The sequence below is a fragment of the Bactrocera oleae genome, chromosome 5, assembly GCF_042242935.1.
Source record: "Bactrocera oleae isolate idBacOlea1 chromosome 5, idBacOlea1, whole genome shotgun sequence".
NCBI classification, from domain to species: Eukaryota; Metazoa; Arthropoda; class Insecta; order Diptera; family Tephritidae; genus Bactrocera; species Bactrocera oleae.
This window is the reverse complement of record NC_091539.1, coordinates 51871077-51886991: the sequence shown is the minus strand read 5'-3', so window position 1 is coordinate 51886991 and position 15915 is coordinate 51871077. Positions and strand designations below refer to the sequence as shown.

General features: G+C 36.4%; 1 protein-coding gene across 1 annotated transcript in view; it reads left to right on the top strand.

Moving 5' to 3' along the window:
• kek6 (kekkon 6) overlaps positions 1-14169 on the top strand; it is a 124396-nt gene extending 110227 nt beyond the window's left edge. The window contains exons 2-3 of the mRNA XM_036362095.2: positions 2980-4669; positions 6612-14169. Of these exons, the coding sequence (XP_036217988.1) occupies positions 4636-4669; positions 6612-9301 (2724 nt within the window). The 5' untranslated portion in view covers positions 2980-4635 and the 3' untranslated portion in view covers positions 9302-14169. The remainder of the gene's footprint in view (positions 1-2979; positions 4670-6611) is intronic.
• Positions 14170-15915: the final 1746 nt, after the last annotated feature.

The window sequence follows — 15915 nt, the reverse complement described above, 5'->3', positions numbered from 1 at the left end:
TTCAGCTTAATTATGAAGCTTTTTTGAGTAACTGGATTCAGTCTCAATGATGTCAATAATGGTTGAGAAGATTAGGTTCATTAACTACTCCGTTTGAGATATGCTTAAGCGCTTGTGTGAAAACGATATATGCGATAACTTTCAAACATTTTTTATCGATAGGAAAAAGGTTGAGCTATCATCTGTGAAGCTGATTTAAAAATAGGCTTTACTTCGACTAGGGCTCTTAAAGGGTCACGCCACTCAAAAATATCGTAAAATCGCCCAGCTTTTCTATTACAGGAAAAGAACGAAAAAAATTCAAAATAATTTAAGGGGAAAAACCGAAAAAACAACTCTTGAGTTTTAAAACAAAATGGCGGTAATTCGTGTTGCTGAAGGCGGACATAACTATATTACCTCACATACGTAAAATATTTCCCCACATTTTGATTATTGCAAATTCCCATAACTTTGTCCAAAAAAATTTTTTTTTTTAAATCTACAGATTTTTATTCCAGGCTAAGCCAAAAAAAAAAATTTTTTTTCGCTCCACCCTAATAAAAAGATTATTATCTTAACTTTGATTGATTAGTTTGTATGACAGCTATATGCCACTGTAGTTAAATCTGAACAATACGTACGGAGATTGTGCTGTTTTCTTGGACAATAACTTATGTCAAATTTCGTAATAATATCTCTTCAAATTAAAAAGAGGTTATTATGCCAGCTATAACTTATAGCGATCCAATATCGACGATACCAAAAAATTATCAGTTTCTTGAATAGACAAGCACGTGTGGCAAATTTTAGATCGATATCTTAAAAATTGAGGTTCTTGTTCTCGTATGTACAGACGGACATGACTAAATCGACTTAGTTTGTCATGCTGATCATTTACATTTACCATATACTTATACGTTATAGAATCGCCGACGGTTTCTTCTGAGTATTACAAGCTTCATGGCAAACTTAAATGTAATATACAAGGGTTATTTTTTTTTTAACACTTTCCAATCTCAATTTAAGCTCTTTATACTTGTATATCAGCTTTTTTTTTATTATTCAAGCTCTAATTTCCATTCTAAATGCATGCACCTTCAACAATTCCACTGGCATTTGTACGTATTGCATTGTTTTACTATTCTTACGCAACTGCTCTCGCCACCAACCAAAAGGTACCCATAAGTCTTGCTGATAAAATGCAATCGATTTATTACGAGTATGTCATTTCAATTACGCATCAAATAAATACCACTGAGCACACACTCACCAACACACCCACACATTGTCGTGCCTGCATACGCAAGTCATCCGCAAGTATAATAAGTAGCAGTAGACCACATATTGACTGCAATATTTCAAGCGTCGCATAGCTGAGAAATACTCGCATCACATTGCAGTTAAACACTTGCAACACAATGCACATTATTGTGGCCACTGTCTTGTTGTTGTGTGAAAAATATTATACAATGCTGTGGCTAGTATGTGAAAAATGCGTGGGCATTGTCTCGCTGTGCGCTGAATATTAGGAACAGATGAGGGCCGCAGACACTCGTATGTCTTGATAAGCCATAGCATGCAGTGCCTCAATATATTTGTGTTTGTATGGCAATTGAGTTTAAGTAGACGTTGGTGTTGCAAGAAGTGCAAGGAAATTGGAAAAGACATATGAGAACAATTGGATTTCTTAGACATTATTGAAATATTGAATAGCATTTTTCAGAGTCGTATGAAGTATTGCATTGAAAAGTGTTGAGTTTCTTCTGTTGAAACGAGTTCACTTACTGAATTATCCATACACGCTATTTACATACTCTTCAGTAGTATCGCCCGGAACTAAATTTTAGATTCGATTTGATTAGTATTGGGAATGGTGACGGTAAGACGAGGAAAAAAGTAGAACTAGTTAGGGAGGGTTAAGTTAAGTCACAATCGGACCTTTTGTTTGCATTAATTAAAGGCAAGAAATACTTTCATGATTTGGAAGAAGTTTTTTACAAAATAATATCACATAAAAATATCTTCTTTTGGCGAAATTGTAAATCAATTATAAAACTAGATTAGTTTCGACTATATTTGCTATTACAAAAAATACCCAGAAGGAAACGTCAAAGACTCTGTAAGGTATACATATATATATATATATTTAAATGATCAGCTTTACGAGCTAAGTCAATTTAGCCATGTCCTTCTGCCTGTCTCTCAGTTTGTATATACGTGAAATAGTCTCTCAGTTTCTGAGATATCGATATGTAATTTTTCACATGTCCTTATCTATCTAAGAAGCTATATATTTATCGGATATTCTGATATCAAATCATTATAAGATATAGCTGCTAAACAAACTGATTGATCAAAATCAAGTTCTCGTATGGAAAACTTTTATATTTGAGACGATATTTTCATGAAATTTGGCATACATTATTGACCAAAACAACGTTACAATCTTTGAACATATTGCTGAAATCAAACCACTTTAGTATATAGTCTCCATGCAAACCGATCTATCAGTATACCCTTTTGCTATAAGAAATCCGCGTGTAAAGGGTATTAAATCTTCGGTGCAGCCGAAGTTAACAGACACGCTTCTTTTTTAGTTTTTTTTCATTCCTAACCCCTGGAACCCATACACCCACAGAAGCTTTAGCCACGCATTCAAAGTCGTTCAAAGGATATCTCGTAAGAAGAATTTTTATTTCACTGGCAACATGTTGCTTTTTATACTTTCGCAGCATTTTTGCATGTAATCAATTGTACTTCTTATCAGCTCTCTGACGTGACGCCAGCAATGCTTTACCTCACCCCGTTAACCAGTCATGCATACTAGTTATTACGCTTCAATTGTGCATGCGCATATTGTGTCCCCTAATATGCAACAACCATTTATTAAATGAAAAACTTGTGTTGCACAATACATCACATGTGCTTAATACAAAAACAATAACAACCAATCGCAATCTATATATTATTTTCACATTTTCTCTTGTTACATTGCAGGTGGCAAGTAACACTTAGGCGCACCGAAAGGAGTCACAGCACAGAAACCCGTTATATGCACCAGAGTGCCAGCCAGAAGTGCGTTCAAGTGTAACAAATATAACGGACCAGCGTCCAACGGCAATGCCAGCAGCTGCGTGCAAATACATTTGCGTCACACAGATGTTGCAACAACGCCACCTGAGCGAATAAACAGGAAACGAACAAAAAAAGTATTTGTAGCTGGTGTTGCACAGTGCTGCGTGTGAACGTGTGAATGAGCAACTGAATGGAGGAAAAATTGCCAATTCAGTTGCTCAATAGCGATCGCAAACAATCGAAGTGAAACGTGTACAACAACAGCAACAGCAACAACTGTGTTGCTATAGCTCGCGGTGTTAAGTAAAGGACGGCATGTGGCATGCTACACAAAAAGGGCAAGATTAAAATAGCGAGCCAAACGCATTTGCAACAGTGTGGCAGCTTGGCTGACAGTAACGAAAACAAATGAAATAATAAAATTTCCGCAGCAACAAAGCGACACGCGCTGAAACAAGCCAAGCAAAGTAGAGAACGAATTTGCAAAATACAACAACAATAACAACAATCAAACAGTTAAATGTCCACCAAGCCAAATGCGAAGTGGCAACAGCAGCAGCAAGTACAAAGCTGGCGGCCAACGCAGACGAACTGAATACAAAACAGCGAAAGGGTATCAAGTGCCAGCGGCAAGCGGCAGCTTAAAAGCAGCCACGCATTGGCAGTGATGTTGGAGGCGTTGCAAAAGCAGCAGCAGCAGCAGTGGCACCACAACTACTACTACAACTACGACGGCGACGACGACGACGACACACAGCGTGCGCTACCAGCGTTGCAAGCAAAGTCCATCAATTTTCGTCAACGGCGCAAAGGTATCAGCAGACAGACCAGCTGCCAACGTATAGGCCGCCAACAACGACACAATACGCCAGTTTATGGTAACACACATGCCGCAGCAGCAACCGAACGGCAAATAAAGAGAGAAAAACCACAGCAACAAGAGCAACAACAAAAACAAAAACGACGAGGCAAACGACGACAGCAGCTTGAACGGCATACGTTTGCCAATAGGCGAGTTCGGTGCGGCACAGCCGTTTCGCATGACAAACGACAGCAACAACAACAACAAAAGCATTGCATTGGCACATTAGTTTGCTGATATCGCCAGCAAACGCTGGTATACTATTTCCGGTCGAGCGCCGACAAGGACACACGTCCCGTCAACAACAGCAGGCAAATATACCTGCGTTAAAGTTACTCATACGCACCGTGATACAGCAGAGCGGAGCGAACGAACAGCCGCTCTTGATTGTGACATATCCTTCCTCTTTTTCTTGCTATAGTTTTCGCTGTGCTTCTTGCAACTTCCGTCAACTGCTGTGTCGGCAACGCATTTAAATCGCTGGCTTGCCGCACACACACACCCACACACCCACAATATCTTTAGTGGAACAGGTGTGTACGTAGCGGGAGTTGCCATTAATAGCAGCTATAGTGGTGAAATATATGCAACAGCAACAACAGTAAGCACTACGGTGTAGTGCCACAGCAGCATCAAAAACAACAAAAACAGCAGTTACAATAACTTTGAGCGATAGCCATTCGATTGAAGCGCGCAGAAAGGCAATCGCAGCAAATATGAGCAGAAATTGTATTGCAATTTGCTTGTCAGGTGAGTGCGTGTACCGTTACATATACATACATACATATGTGTTAATATAACCCGTTGTATGAGCTTAAGGCAAGTGTTGCACGCTTGCATATTTGTGTGGCACATATTGCAACATTGCACTTACACTGATTTATGTATGACGTAAGCAAAAGCCTTTTTGTTCGATAGCTGCTGAGCCATTGACATGCCAAACGTCACAATGTTTTCGGAATCCGCATTGAAGTGGAGCGATTTATGTGGGCGAAATGCAGGTATTGAACCTGTACGTGGGAAAATATAGTTAGTAAAGCGTTTTCTGATGAGTTTTTTATATTATTAAAATTAATACATTTTATAAAAATTTTTTAAAAATTCTAAAAATATATAAATTAACAAATTTTTGAAGAATTACTTTGAAAAACACATAAAGATATTAGCGAGTCCATATATCAGGTCACAATCAGACTCAGCATTTCCAGTGAATATAGATACTCCTTGACTAATTTTAAGCGCCTAGTTTATGAGCTCAACGCTATTACTGCCACTTAGCTGTCGAAGCTTACGTATTAAATAAAACGAAAAATTTTTAATCTTTCTTAATATTTATTTTGCCGCCCTCAAAATATGCTTCTTCTGAAGCGATACACATATGAGACCTCTTTTTCCAATCATTGAAAATCGCCATCAGTTCCCTCTGCGAATTTTATTTTATTGAACGAGTATTTGGTCTTAAAATTGTTCAAAGCTACAGCTCGGTGCGGTCTTTTTGCAAAAATTCACGACCGATGTTTAGCTTACATGATATCTCCCAAACACTCACATGACGATTTTCTAGCACGATTTCCTTCACTTTTCTGATGTTATCGTCAGTGGAAGACGTCGAAGGATGACCTGAACGAGGCATGTCTTCGATGGTTTCTCGACCATCCTTAAAGGCTTTCTACCAGTTGGAGACCAGGGTAACGATAAAATAGATTCACCATTAGCCTTTTCTAATATATGCAACGATTCCGCACACGAAATTCGATTCGAAACAAAAAGTTTGATGCAAATTCTTTGTTCAATATTTTTTTCCATTGAAAAAATCGCAAAACACTATTGAGGTTCACTGATTTCAACAGCTGCTGCAAACAAACTGGTTGACAGACCGCGCTCATTTTTGGCATAGTAATTAAAGACAGTGCTACCAACTAAACAAACAAAAAGTGCTGAAAAATATACAGCGCGGGTAGTTTAAATGACAATTGTCGGAAACTTTCTGGTCACAATGTCTGTCAATCCTCTTTGCATTTCCTTAGCTTTTCGAGACTTGTTTTGGTTATACATTTTCCGCAAATCGTTCTAGAGACTGAAAAATTTTTATGGTTTTTAGATAACATATTTGTTGACAAAATACCATTTCATTATATAATTCACTTCACATGATCGGATAATACGACGATACGTCATAAATAGTAATCTTCCAATTTTTATATACCAATTTCTCTCCAGTGAATATTCTCTTGAGATATGAGTAGAATAAACAGATGTTAGTGATTAGATCTAGAGAATATGTTAGATGCGGAAATAAATCGATTACCAATTCATACACATGTACTTGCCATCGGTTTCATAGACTTATGACATGGTGTATCGTCTTGCTGGGACATCTCTTTCTTCCTTTATACATGGTGGCGTTTCTTTCTTTTATTTTGGAATCATTACAGGTATATTCGAAGTTAAAATTATATTTTCATCTAACATCCATATAATTCACATCTTGTGTGATTGGTTTTTGTCCCATTTTAACAGATATATTCCAATTTCCCGGCAGTTCGATACTATGTGCTTTAACTTCAAAAAGAAGCCAGTGCATAGTATTATAAGTTGCCAAGCCACTTTTAATAAAATCTTATGTATATTTTTTTCTAGTGTAACTACTATTATAACTAATATTTCTTCCTACCCTTTCTTCCTCAAACAGTTTTCCTTGCGCTCAACATTCTACTAATGTTGTTGCCATATGCAGCCGGCGATGATTGGTCGGCGAGTTGTGCCTCCAACTGTACATGTAAGTGGACGAATGGCAAGAAGTCAGCCATCTGCAGTTCGCTACAACTCACCGCCATACCAACAACGCTGAGTACAGAACTACAAGTGCTCGTACTAAACGACAACCACATACCCTATCTAAATCGAGAGGAATTCACCAATTTGGGTCTGCTGAACTTGCAACGCATCTATCTGAAAAAGTCTGAGGTGCAATATGTACACAAAGAGACATTTCGCAATTTGAAAATCTTAGTGGAGATTGATCTGTCAGACAACAAAATTGAGATGATCGACAAAGATACATTTATGGGTAACGACCGCCTACGCATACTTTATCTAAATGGTAATCCGCTGAAGAAGCTGGTGGCTTATCAGTTTCCCATACTGCCGCATTTGCGTACATTGGACCTGCATAACTGTCTGATTTCATATGTGGATCCCATGGCTTTGGCGAATCTAAATCTCTTGGAGTTTCTTTATTTGAAAAATAATTTGCTGGAGAGCCTCAGTGAATATGTCTTCCAGCATATGACGAATCTGAAGACACTCGTTCTGGATGAGAATCCATGGCAGTGTAACTGTAAGTTACGCAAATTTCGCAACTGGTATGTGAAGAGCAAATTGAACAGCATCAGTCTGCTGTGTAAGGGACCGCCGGTGCAGAAAGATAAGCAGTGGGAGAATGTGGAAGAGGAGCAATTCGGCTGCATGCCCAAAGTGGAGCTTTTCAACAATGAAGATGTACAGAATATAGACATAGGAAGCAATACGACGTTCAGCTGTCTGGTATATGGTGACCCATTACCTGAGGTCACCTGGGAACTGAATGGCAAAATCTTGGATAATGACAATGTGATCTTCGACGCAGAGTCGATCTCGTCGGACAAACTCTGGAGTAATTTGACTGTCTTTAATATGACCAGCCTGGATGCAGGCACATATGCGTGTATTGGTTCGAATGTGGTGGGTGTGGCAACACAAAATATCAGCATTTATCTAACAGAAATTGTGCAACATGTGTTAGTCAAGACACCGGAAACGTTCTGGTACTTTGGCTTGATCATGGGCACATTCGGCACCATCTTTCTGCTTATACTCTTTTCGTTTGTCGTGTGTCTGTGCAAACGCACTACGCGGCAGCGACGTCATCCGAAGAAATCCGGCGTAAAACCGAGTGTCAGCTTCAATGATCAAGAAAAGAAGTTGCTCGATTTGAGTATAACGACAACTACAGCAGATCGCGGTGACAGCTGTATCATGGACAACAATACAACAACAACAATGAGTAAAACAGAATCGGTAATCGGCTTCGAGCCAATCGAAATACATGCCACAGAGAATATGCGCGCCAACCACAATCATCATCAGCTGACGCATCAGCAGGCGCATCAGCAGGCGCATCAACAGCAGCTACAACAACATCATGCGCATATGGCAGGCGCGTCGGGCGGTGGCAGCGGCAGTGGTACACCAAACTCAATAATGGCGCCGAATCGCCAGCAATTGATGGCGGTTGCCGACGGTTCCTGCAGCGTAGTCGGCATACCAACCTCAATGGCATCAGTTGTCGCTGGCTCGACGCATCCGAGTACCATACCAGAGGAGTTCCCACTGAATGTGGGTGTCTTTCCGCCACCACCGGAGTTTTGCTCCAACATTGTGCCCAATCCCGCGTACGGTAATATCTTTATCAGCGTCTCGGTGACGCAGGATATGCTGGACGGCGCGGATATAAGCATGTATCCCGATCTTTTGAATATACCGAAGCGTCAACTGAATGCCGATGGCAGCACTGTACAGACCGGCGTAAGTGTGACCAGCGGTACTATTGGCGGTAATACTAACGCCACAACAACCACAATGTTACCTTCGGGTACAACAACGGCCGTTAATGTGTCCTCGTTTGCGACGCTACCGCGCAATCATCAGCGCCGTGGCATACTCAAGAAGGATTCATCGCTGCAGCATCAGCATTCACTACAACAACAGCAACAAACGAATTTGTATCCACACGATGAAATCGTCTCGTATCACAATTTGGACACCACCTACAGTCAAGGCTATCAAGAACATCAGCAGCAACAACAGCAGCAGCAACAGCAGCAACGCCAAGCATATGCCGCCAATATAGTTGGCTTGCCACCGCCACCACCACCGCCTGCCGCAGCGAACCTGTCAGCACAGTGCCATCACAACCAAGCGGCGGCGGCGGTAGCGGCTGCCATCAACTCCAAAGCCTGTGCCGCCTGCATAGGCACGCTCTCACCGCCACCGCCTTCCTGCAGCACACCGCCCACCACGATGGATGCCACACCGCTGCGACCGCTTTGCAAAGGCAGCGCCGGTGGTACAGCAGCGTCCGGTAATGCGGGCTTAAAGTACGACAACATGGGTCGACGTATAACGGCGAGCGGCAATTCGACACTCTCGCTGCCCGATGAAGCGGACGAGGAATGTTTGGAGGATGAAACACGTTTTATTGAGGAGGCGTGCAGTATAAAGCAGGGACAACAACAACAAGACTGTCAACAACAAAAACCCACCGCGGCGCATACAACAACCGCGAGCGGTAATACGAAAGTAGCAGATGCGGGTGGCGGTGCGGAGTATGTGTCGCTGTAGTATTACGGCACGCAGGTGTAAATACGGAGGCGTTGTAACATACACAGTTATACAAGAGTGCTTACTTACGGTTAGCGAGAATAAGAGAGTGCTAGTAAGTACGTTTGCATAGTTTAGTTATTAGTAAGCAACATATTCAACTAATATTATCTAGCACATAAGCAGTTGTAAGTTATTATCGTGTCTCATATGCTACTAGTATTCATTTTTCAACTTCATATTCGTAAAGTAGGGCATTCATAAAATATTACTGTTATATTTAGTATAACAAACAGCTTAAAAGAACAGTTGCAATTCGATTAGAGGTAGAAAATTAATTTGAAAAATGTTTAATACTACTTTAGAACTTATGCTTCTGGCAGACATAAGATTTAAGTTTTCGTAAACTAATTATATGCGATATACATTCATACATGAATACTTATTCTGTCAGCTTTAAGTAGTCAAAACCCATTGGTTAACTTCCGTTTATTCCTTAGCTACGTTAGATTAGATTCTAACAGCGATTGCACTTGGACAGCTTAATACGCCTTCTATATACCATAATTGATCATAGGACACTCTTAAAGCGACAAAGTGCTTTCCGCGGTAGAGCGCAAGTTGACAACCGAGGTACAACCTGCTCCCACTCCTATGTGAGCGGGGACAGATAGTCAAAATTCTCTGGAAAGTTGATTTCATTCCTATCAAACCAGTACAAGATATTCTTGTTGGCAAAAGTGTCATTATTTTAATCTAAAAAAACACTTAATTACTACAATATTTCAATGATGAACGTTAGTCTTAGGACTAGCTAGTTTCTATGCACTAGTTCATCATTTTCGGAGCAAGATCTTTCTTATGTTATTAACTCTAGGTATGTTCCAAGGTTTTTTTTTTGTAATATAATTTCAAGACAATTTTTTAACTGCATCAGTCGAGATCAAGTTTATAAAAACTTTTAAAAGAGTGTTATTCAATAGTTCAGAAGCTACTATGAAATTAGCGCAGAAGCCTTGCAAAATTTTCCTGTATGTTAACTCTTAATTTTGAAATGATACCTTATAGACGTCATGCATGTATATTAGGGTGGAGCGAAAAAAAAATTTTATTATTTATAATAATTTTATTATTTTTTGCTTAGCCTAAGGGTAAAATTTGTAGATTAGAAAAAAAGAAAATTTTTTGAAAAAAACATATTAGTTTTAACATCTAAAAGCGGCCTACTCACTTTTAAAGTTAATTTCGAGTTAAAAATTTTTTTTCGGAAACAAATATTTTTTTATTTAAACTCTTCACATGTATATAAAATTAACCGAATTTGACGGTTTTTGACTCAAAATTTATTTTAACGCTTAAGGAAAGACTTTTTTTAAAACTCCAATAATGACCCCAAAATTTTTTTTTAAGTTAACTTTTAATTATCCAGAAAGAGTGCTCTCCACAGCTTTTAGAATACTTATCAAAATTTTTTTACGAAATAAAAATTGTAACTCGAAATTTCGCTTTAACGTAAGCCTCTAGATGTTAAAACCAATTTTTTTTCCAAAAATTTTTCTTTTTTTTAATCTACAAATTTTACCCTCAAAAATAATTTTTTTTTTCGCTCCACCCTAATGTATACATGTATACCTTTTACCACCATTTTATCAGCCGTCCCCCTGTCGTTGTCTGTTTTCAAAAAAATTTACATCAGCTAACCTATTTTCTGCCAAGAATTTGTTTCTAATCGTGCGCCATTTAAGCTGGAGCACTCTTCGTGCGTACAATTAATTTAACTTACCAATACCTCGTTCGATTCGTCACTCTCTAGGTGTTATCGTTACTAAATTTTCATAGTATACATAGTTACGGAAATATTAATATTTTAATACTAAAGAAAACATTTTATACTTGAATTGTAACTGTCTTTCATAGTTTTAAGGCACCTATATATGTTAAACTATATTATTTTGTTAGTATTCAATGCGTTCTAATTATGTTTGTATGATCGCAGCGTGATAAGAAGTAAACTCTAAGTTAAAAGCTTCAAGACAATTACGAGGCAAACTTCCAGCTTCGATATGGATGTTCTTATTTTACTAGACAAAGGAATATTTAATTTTAGAAAAGCTGCTGATATATTACATTTGAGTTTATCGTTGTAGGTATTAATATTATATATTATATATTTATTAATTCCAATAATAACAAACTAGTTTTTTTCCTGTTTTAGCTCGATAAAAAGTTCTGCACTCTTATTTACTTGCATTATCTTACTATTCGTTATTCAAGCAACTCCATTACTGTAACATTCAAGGTAATCAGTGCCACTATACTTGATTGTCAAACCATTCTTTTGAAACTTTTTCCAAGAAGGATGACCTCAGTTGAAGTTTAGATTCTAAATTATTTGATTGTAGCATATATTAGTCTAGTAAAAGAAGTCCATTATCTTTCTAACATATAGCTTAGTAATATTTTGCTGGCGTTGTATAAGTACGATTGTGTTACGCTATATGGTGATGAAAAAGTAAGTTAATGTACTATAAAACCTGCGCAGATAGTTTTGTAATTTACTGAGGCAGTATTGCACCAACACACCTCAAAGATGAACACAAGTTAAGCTATACTATGGTGTTTTTTCGATAAAGGCATAGCCCCAAACCAGAAGGTTGAAAAAGTGAATAGTTCTTATAGTCCAAAATTGAGCCATTCCTGACACGGATGGTTGCAGGTGATGAAAGGTGAGTCGTGGTCGACTGCCAAACTCTTAACTTGTACTTGTACTGGCAAAAATTGTATCATTTGAAACAATCAACCGCCCAGCAGCGACCAGCTTTGATCAATAGAAGATCGCTATACACCATTAGGACAACGCCAGCATACACACATCATTCGTGACTCGCCAAAAGCTCATCATTCTAACTAGGCAACATAATAACTTCAATTTAATGGAAAACCATCTTAATCAGAGAAATACTCAGCAGTTTGGCATTATTATTTTATCAAAGATATCAGCAAAATCTACATTTAGTATTTTATGCCACAAGCCTAAAACTTGTGGTTACTCATTCAGTGCGCAGACTCAACCAACATTCTCTATTGTTGCTATTTCACACTTGGAGTAAAGTGGGTTCGCTAAATTTAGAAAAGTCGAAGTCGAAAAGTGGTTTACATTGACATGTGAGAGTAGTATTTTCAGAGCATTTTTCAGCACTCTTATTTATTTCTATCGTTTATATTTCAACTTTTAATAACATATTCTTCATTAAATTTGCCTCAACTTCAACTCAAAAGCGTCTTTCCCCTCACTTTTGTTCGATGTAAGCATATTGATCGCATACCTATCACATTTCGAAAAGATCATGAAATAAATATTTGTATAGTTAAATAGTCTATGAGCTTCAATTTTGAAAACTAGAGCTTAGTGATAACCTAGCAACAAAATTTGTAAGTATTTCCTCTTTAATAGGCTTTACATTAAATGCAATAAATGCTAAACTTTAAATTTAACCATAATTTCAATGTATTTAGCTTTAGTTGAAATATGTTCAATTAGAATAATGCGCTGCTGCATTGCAAAAGATAAAATTTAAGTAAATAAAAAAAAGGCTTACGTAATAAAATATTTATTTAGACAAAAAAGACACTTCATAGCGAACAACAACAAATCAAAAATACTAATTGAGTATATATTACATAACACACATGAACGCATATATATTTTGGCAACGATAATAAGCAAATAACTATGTATGTATGCAAATCGGCTTATCTTTAATTAATAATTAACTTTTATTGAGGCGCATAGCAGATATTTATATAAATATATATATATATATATATATATATATATGTATGTGTAACTGGCATTGTAAATATTGGCATAGAGAAAAACCACAATGTAAAATATTAAATAGATTAGAGATTTTTTAAACTTTTAAAGCTAAATTGCATTAAACAAACATAATTAAGCTGTCACGGATTAAAGAGAGAAGTGGAAACAAAAAAACAACAAAAAAAGAAATCATTGTAAAAAGTTTACAGGCAAAAAATGAATTTAAATGTAAATTTATAGGAGAAATGTGCAACAAAAAATCAAATACAGAGTAAAAAGTAACGGTAAACATTTTAATACAAATTCACAAAAACAAAAACAAAACAACATTGCATTTGTGTAAACAAGTTCATATAAGGATTCACGACACAAATGCATAGAACCAACACTTGCATGCAATATTATTAAAAAACCAAAAACTGTTAAATTGCTCCATTTTTTTATTTCCACGCCAATATAAACCCATTAGACCTTAGCAAGGAAATTTGTGTAAATTAGCACCAGCGATATTTATTTAATGTGATTAGCAAACAGCAGCTGAAGCCAAAAGCATTTTATAAACAGCCAAATAAACAACAACACACACATATAACAGCGGCAGTACATGTCAATATGTATATAAAAGATACACAAAAACACACAAACAAATAGAAGCTGATAAATACAGACAAACAACAACACTTGTAAAAACTGTAAACATTTGAAGGAAACTTAAGCGCCAGCAATTATGAGCATGAATGAGGTCTAGACATTAATTAAAATTATAACGTAGCATGTAAGCATAAGCTAAAGTAAATAAAAAGAGAATAATTATAATAAAATTAAAAAATAGAAAATAGAAAATAAAAATTATAAAACTAAAATATAAAATAATTAAAACTATAAAATTTAAAAAATAACAAAAGACTAGCAAATTTAATTTAAAAAAAAACTCAAAAATTACGCAGTGACATTAGACATTTAATGATTTAAAAATTCTCAGTTTTTGGCTAACAAAATTCAGCCCGAAGTGACCAAATAACAGTAAATAGCTGCTAATAAAATTACGATTATAATAATTAATAAAGAAAAAAAATAAAAATTTAAAATGTAAAACAAAACTGTAAATTTTATTTAATTTCAACAAAGTGGACAAGCAAAAGTGAGTAACACAAGTGTAGAAATTTAGAAATATATTTGAAAAAAGCTAAAAATCATAAAAACAAAAAATAATCTGCAACAAAAGTCGTAAGTATTTCAAAAACAAACGTTAAATATTCTTCAAACATACAATGTATAATATTTCATAAGAAGAAAAACTTCTAAGAAAATATTTCAACAGAAAGCGGCCAATTCATAAAAAAATAAATGAAATGGAAATATGGTAAGTATTTCATCTGCGTAACCATAATTCAAACCAAACCAATTTCCTACCATGCAAAGAATAATAATTTATGAAAGGAAACGTGTCGTAACTTTTCAATTTTTTTGGACTACAAAAACAAAAAAAAAATGTTTATTTAAATATGTAGATTGTGCTGGTTTGCCGCTTGAGCAAATTATTGGATTAAACGTAGCATACTTTTTGGGGTAATATATATTTTTACCGAAAATCGTAAGGGTTTCTTTTGACGGTACATAAATGAGACCAAACTGCATTACTTACCGTATGCCGTATATACGTAAAAGTAACGTCCACAATTTACTCGTAATTAACATACTTTTGATAGGAATTCCGAATTGTTCTGCATTATTGAAAAGTCAATTTATAAATATAAATAAATAAAATACGCAGAAATACAGCCCATACGATAAGCTTAATTATGTTAACATTTATAGAAAAATGCTATTCCACCAATTTTCTCCTCGAAAATTCGAAAAAAACATTTTGCAGCAACCTACTGCTTACTTCTGGTACTTTGTACACTTGTAGTATTAAGATCAAGTTTCAAACATTTTTATGCTCACCTAAAAGCTAAAAAAATAAAGTATTTAATTATATATAAGAAGCACCAAATTCAGACCTTTAATTTGACGTTAAAATAATTAAAATCGGTTAATCTTTGACAGAGTTATGTCAAGTTAAAGCAACCAACCTCATCAGCACGCACATACACATCGACACACGCAGCAAATTTCTTTGCTCAAATTAACGATTTGCACCAGGCGCACAAAAATGCCCAGTAGGTGACTGCGCCGAAAAAATATATTTTCCGTTGCCTACCCCACAGGCGCAAGAAATTCGACACTCCACCGGCAGTATTGACTAGGCAACTTTAAATGAGCATAATTTCGCCAAATATGTATAGTTAACGGTGTTTGAGATGTCAAATGAAAGTGCAGGACACAATGCTATAGTGACTACAGTAAAATTGTTTCTGCATTAATTTTGACCATTCAAAATTATGTAAACACGTATGGTATATAAACATAGGTTTTGCATTAACCAGAATGCTCTTAGCAAAACTAGAAGCAGCAGCAGGATATTATCTTTGATTTGACATTAAATTCATTTTTAACAATTGGGTTTTGTCTTAGTTATGCGCAACTAAGCCAAATGTGTTAGCATTTCCAGTAGCCTAAGGAAGTTGCATACTTGCGCCTTTGGGATATGCAACAAAATTTTACTTTTTGTGATAGCCTGCTGTGTTTTGCGTATTTCTGGGCACCTCGTGCAAATCAAGTATTTAACAAAAGGTTAAAACACCCCACCGACCACGCTGCATGTGTGTGTGTGTGTCTGTGCGATGAAGAACATGTAAGTGTTTTTTCGGTATAACTCCGCCAATTATGCACCGATTGTCATAATTTTGGTGCTAAATGAAAGGTAAAGAAA